General features: G+C 42.2%; 1 protein-coding gene across 1 annotated transcript in view; it reads right to left on the reverse strand.

Moving 5' to 3' along the window:
• Positions 1-222: 222 nt before the first annotated feature.
• The window catches only part of LOC139584097 (sodium/potassium/calcium exchanger 1-like), a 53,381-nt gene continuing 48,799 nt past the window's right edge, over positions 223-4,804 (reverse strand). Inside the window, exon 12 of the mRNA XM_071415605.1 lies at positions 223-2,927. Coding sequence (XP_071271706.1) covers positions 2,678-2,927 — 250 coding nt within the window. The 3' untranslated portion in view covers positions 223-2,677. The remainder of the gene's footprint in view (positions 2,928-4,804) is intronic.

Genomic DNA, 4,804 nt, shown 5'->3' on the forward strand with positions numbered 1-4,804 from the left:
AGTTTTTCTATCCACAATCCAGACTACAATAAATGGTTTCCTAAAGAAAATCAAATCCAAACCTGGCCAAAAGAGCACTCTTCCTTGGCTAAATGGAGAAATCTGGAAATTGATGAAAGAACGAGATTATGCTCTAAAAATAGCCCTAAGATCTAAATTAGAGCATGACAGACGTAGGTTTACCATGTTGAGAAATAAGGTGATGAAAGAAATCAGACAGGCCAAGGCAAACTTTTTTATTAACATAATTGGTGAAGCAAAGGGAAATTCTAAATTGATATGGGAGAATCTAAAAAAGTTAACAGGGAAAGACCATAGTAACACTGCAAAAAGACTAGAAATCATGGTGAATAACAATCTAACACAGGATGCAGTCGAAATAGCAATAGCCTTCAATTCCTACTTTATTGACTCTGTCAGGGTACTGACACAGAACCCCTCCACTGGTTTCTTGGGCTCAGTGCTAGTGAATGACACTCAACCTGTCTTCATCATGAGGGAGGTTTCTGAGTCAAAGGTGAACAAGGTGATTAGCTCACTAAAGAACTCTAAAGCCAAAGATGTGTTTGGGATGGACTCTACCTTTCTTAAAAACTACAAAGAGTCACTCATTGGCCCCATTACTAAGGTCACCAACACATCTTTTGGTCTCGGTGTGTTTCCAAGGGTATGGAAGTCGGCCATAATAACGGCCATCTTTAAATCAGGCGACCCTGCTGACGTGAGTAACTACAGGCCCTGTGGTGCCAAAGGTTGTTGAAAAGTATGTAGCAGAACAACTGATTGCCCACCTCAACAACAGCCCCTTCACATTACATTCCATGCAGTTTGGCTTCAGAGCGAAACACTCCACAGAAACGGCCAACTGCTTTCTTCTGGAAAATGTGAAGTCCCAGATGGACAAAGGGGGTGCTGTTGGGGCTGTGTTTCTGGACCTAAGGAAGGCTTTTGATACTGTTAACCATGAGATTCTCATCACAAAATTGTCCAAGTTCAACTTTTCCCCTGATGCCTTGAGATGGATGAAATCATACCTTGAAGGCAGAACTCAGTGTGTCAGAGTGAGCAATGAGCTGTCGCCCACTCTCAGCTATGATGTGGGCGTGCCCCAAGTGTCAATACTGGGGCCCCTCCTGTTCAGCCTGTACATTAATGATCTGCCTTCTGTCTGTACTGGGTCTGAAGTTCAAATGTATGCAGATGATACAGTGATATATGTGCATGCAAAGAGCAAACAACAAGCTGCACAAGAACTCACTACTGTAATGGTCCAGGTTACAAAGTGGCTCAGTGACTCGTGTTTGCATCTCAATGTGAAAAAAACTGTTTGCATGTTCTTCACAAAGAGGGCAACAGATGCTACTGAGCCAGATGTCTATGTGTCAGGGGAGAAGCTCCAGGTGGTATCTGATTTTAAGTACCTTGGCATCGTACTTGATTCCAACCTCTCTTTTAAAAAGCAGGTGAAAAAGTACTTCAAATCTATGATACTCCCCCACTTAACATACTGCTTGACTAGTTGGGCCCAAGCTTGCTGTACAACAGTAAGACCTATTCAGTCTGTCTACAAACAGGCTCTCAAAGTGCTTGATAGGAAGCCCAATAGCCATCATCACTGTCACATCCTCAGAAAGCATGAGCTCCTGAGTTGGGAAAATCTTGTGCAATACACCGATGCATGTCTTGTATTCAAGATCCTAAATGGCTTGGCTCCCCCTCCACTCAGTATTTTTGTTAAACAGAAAACCCAAACATATGGCAGCAGATCCACAAGGTCTGCCATGAGAGGTGACTGTATAGTTCCCCTAAGGAAAAGCACATTTAGTAAATCCGCTTTCTCTGTAAGAGCTTCCCATGTCTGGAATACACTGCCATCAGACACACATAACTGCACCACATATCACACTTTCACAAAATGCTTGAAGACATGGCTAAAGGTCAATCAGATTTGTGAACATGGTCCCTAGCTGTGTGTTGCCACTTTCCATGTCTGTAACTTGTGAGGTGTGGAAACACTTTGTTGCTTTTATGAATTTTGTCTTGCTGCTTTTTGTTCTATGTTGCTCTGTCTGTATGCTACGTCTTGCTTGTTCTATGTTGCTATTGTCTATATTGTAATTGTTTTTAATAACCTGCCCAGGGACTGTGGTTGAAAATTAGCCGGCTGGCTAAAACCGGCACTTTTACTGAAACGTTGATTAATGTGCACTGTCCCTGTAAAAATAAAAATAAACTCAAACTCAAACACAATCAGCCTCAAAAGAGAGGCCTCACACAATCAGTCTCAGATTGAAACAGAGCATATAATGACTTGATCCTCCAGCATGTGTGTGTACGTTTCTGTGTGCGTGCATGTGTGTGTGTGTGCGTGTGTGTGTGTACGTTTGGGTGTGTGTGTGTGCATTTGTGTGTGTGCACTTAATGTTTATTAGGAAATTGTACTAATAATCTCATGTTATGAAACAAACAACTATTTTGTGGAGGTGTCACCTTCTGAAGCGCCCTTATGTATTTGACAAATAAATTCAATCAATCAATCAATCAATCAATCAATGATAACGCTGTCCTCTAGCAGAACACTCAGCACCAGGAAGACAAAAGAGTGTCAGATGGACACAGGACAGATGATATCTCTGTCCTCTAGCAGAACACTCAGGACCAGGAAGACAAAAGAGTGTCAGATGGACACAGGACAGATGATAACTCTGTCCTCTAGCAGAACACTCAGGACCAGGAAGACAAAATAGAGAAGGAACATGGTAGATCCCAGCATCTTGTTCATCTTCCACTTACACACAGCAATACTGATGATGACGAAGAGGAGCATGAGGAATAGCAACACAATGGCACAGAACAGACCATTGGAGCTGACGGGCACCGGAGCAAAACCATGGAGCGACGACCACATTAACCACGGGACTGGCAGGCTGGGGGAGGGGGAGAAAAATATTATTACCTTGTACAGCTTGGTTGACAAATTTTAAGCAATTTGACTCATAACCCCTTTTTTTCATAGTCCTTTAAGCCTCTTTCTCAGAGCCTGACCCACCCAGTTAGAGGATGTTACTCCATAATTCTGGGGACTAGTGAACTACATCTAGGAATTTGAATACATTTTGCAGTAGCTTAGTGGTAGTTGAACTGAATTCAAATGTTGGTAGTCTTTTCAGTAGTTAACAGCTCTTTTAACATGTAGCGGTGTAGTTAACTACTGGAACTACACACTACTGTTTTACCATGTAGCGGTGTAGCTAACTACTGGAACTACACACTACTGTTTTACCATGTAGCGGTGTAGCTAACTACTGGAACTAAACACTACTGTTTTACCATGTAGCGGTGTAGCTAACTACTGGAACTACACACTACTGTTTTACCATGTAGCGGTGTAGCTAACTACTGGAACTACACACTACTGTTTTACCATGTAGCGGTGTAGCTAACTACTGGAACTACACACTACTGTTTTACCATGTAGCGGTGTAGCTAACTACTGGAACTAAACACTACTGTTTTACCATGTAGCGGTGTAGCTAACTACTGGAACTACACACTACTGTTTTACCATGTAGCGGTGTAGCTAACTACTGGAACTACACACTACTGTTTTACCATGTAGCGGTGTAGCTAACTACTGGAACTACACACTACTGTTTTACCATGTAGCGGTGTAGCTAACTACTGGAACTACACACTACTGTTTTACCATGTAGCGATGTAGCTAACTACTGGAACTACACACTACTATTTTACCATGTAGCGGTGTAGCTAACTACTGGAACTACACACTACTGTTTTACCATGTAGCGGTGTAGCTAACTACTGGAACTACACACTACTGTTTTACCATGTAGCGATGTAGCTAACTACTGGAACTACACACTACTGTTTTACCATGTAGCGGTGTAGCTAACTACTGGAACTACACACTACTGTTTTACCATGTAGCGGTGTAGCTAACTACTGGAACTACACACTACTGTTTAACCATGTAGCGGTGTAGCTAACTACTGGAACTACACACTACTGTTTTACCATGTAGCGGTGTAGCTAACTACTGGAACTACACACTCCTGTTATTTACAAAAATAAAATATGGGTGAACTAAGCAAGAATTAATTTTCTTTTTCTGCGACAGACCTGCCTAATTCTCACTTAAAACATCGTTTTTGTGTTTAATTGTAACGGCTTTCTTCCTGGGATGAAGGAGAGGACCAAAATGCAGCGTAGCCAGTGCTCAACATGTTTAATTATAAGAACAAGTGAACACTACAAACAATTTACAAAATAACAAACCGTGAAAACCGAGACAGTCCTATCTGGTGCAGAACAAACACAGAGACAGGAAACAAACACCCACAAAATCCCAACACAAAACAAGCCTCCTATATATGATTCTCAATCAGGGACAACGATTACCATCTGCCTCTGATTGAGAACCATATTAGGCTGGACATAGAAACAGACAAACTAGACACACAACATAGAATTCCCACCCAGCTCACGTCCTGACCAACACTAAACAAGCAAAACACATAATAACTCTGGTCAGGACGTTACATTAATAGGCCAAATTACACATTTGGTTAACATCTGATTCCAGAGCAGTGGCGTCATGCCCATAGGGGGCACAGGGGCACATGCTCTCTCAAATAGGGCAGCCGGTAGCCTAGCGGTTAGCCCGTTGGGCCAGTATCTGAAAGATTTGTCTCGAATCCCCTTGCCGACAATGTGAAAAATATGTGGATGTGCCCTTGAGCAAGACACGTAAGCCTAATAGCACTGGATAAGAGTGTTGACTAAA

The sequence above is a fragment of the Salvelinus alpinus genome, chromosome 9, assembly GCF_045679555.1.
Source record: "Salvelinus alpinus chromosome 9, SLU_Salpinus.1, whole genome shotgun sequence".
NCBI classification, from domain to species: domain Eukaryota; kingdom Metazoa; phylum Chordata; class Actinopteri; order Salmoniformes; family Salmonidae; genus Salvelinus; species Salvelinus alpinus.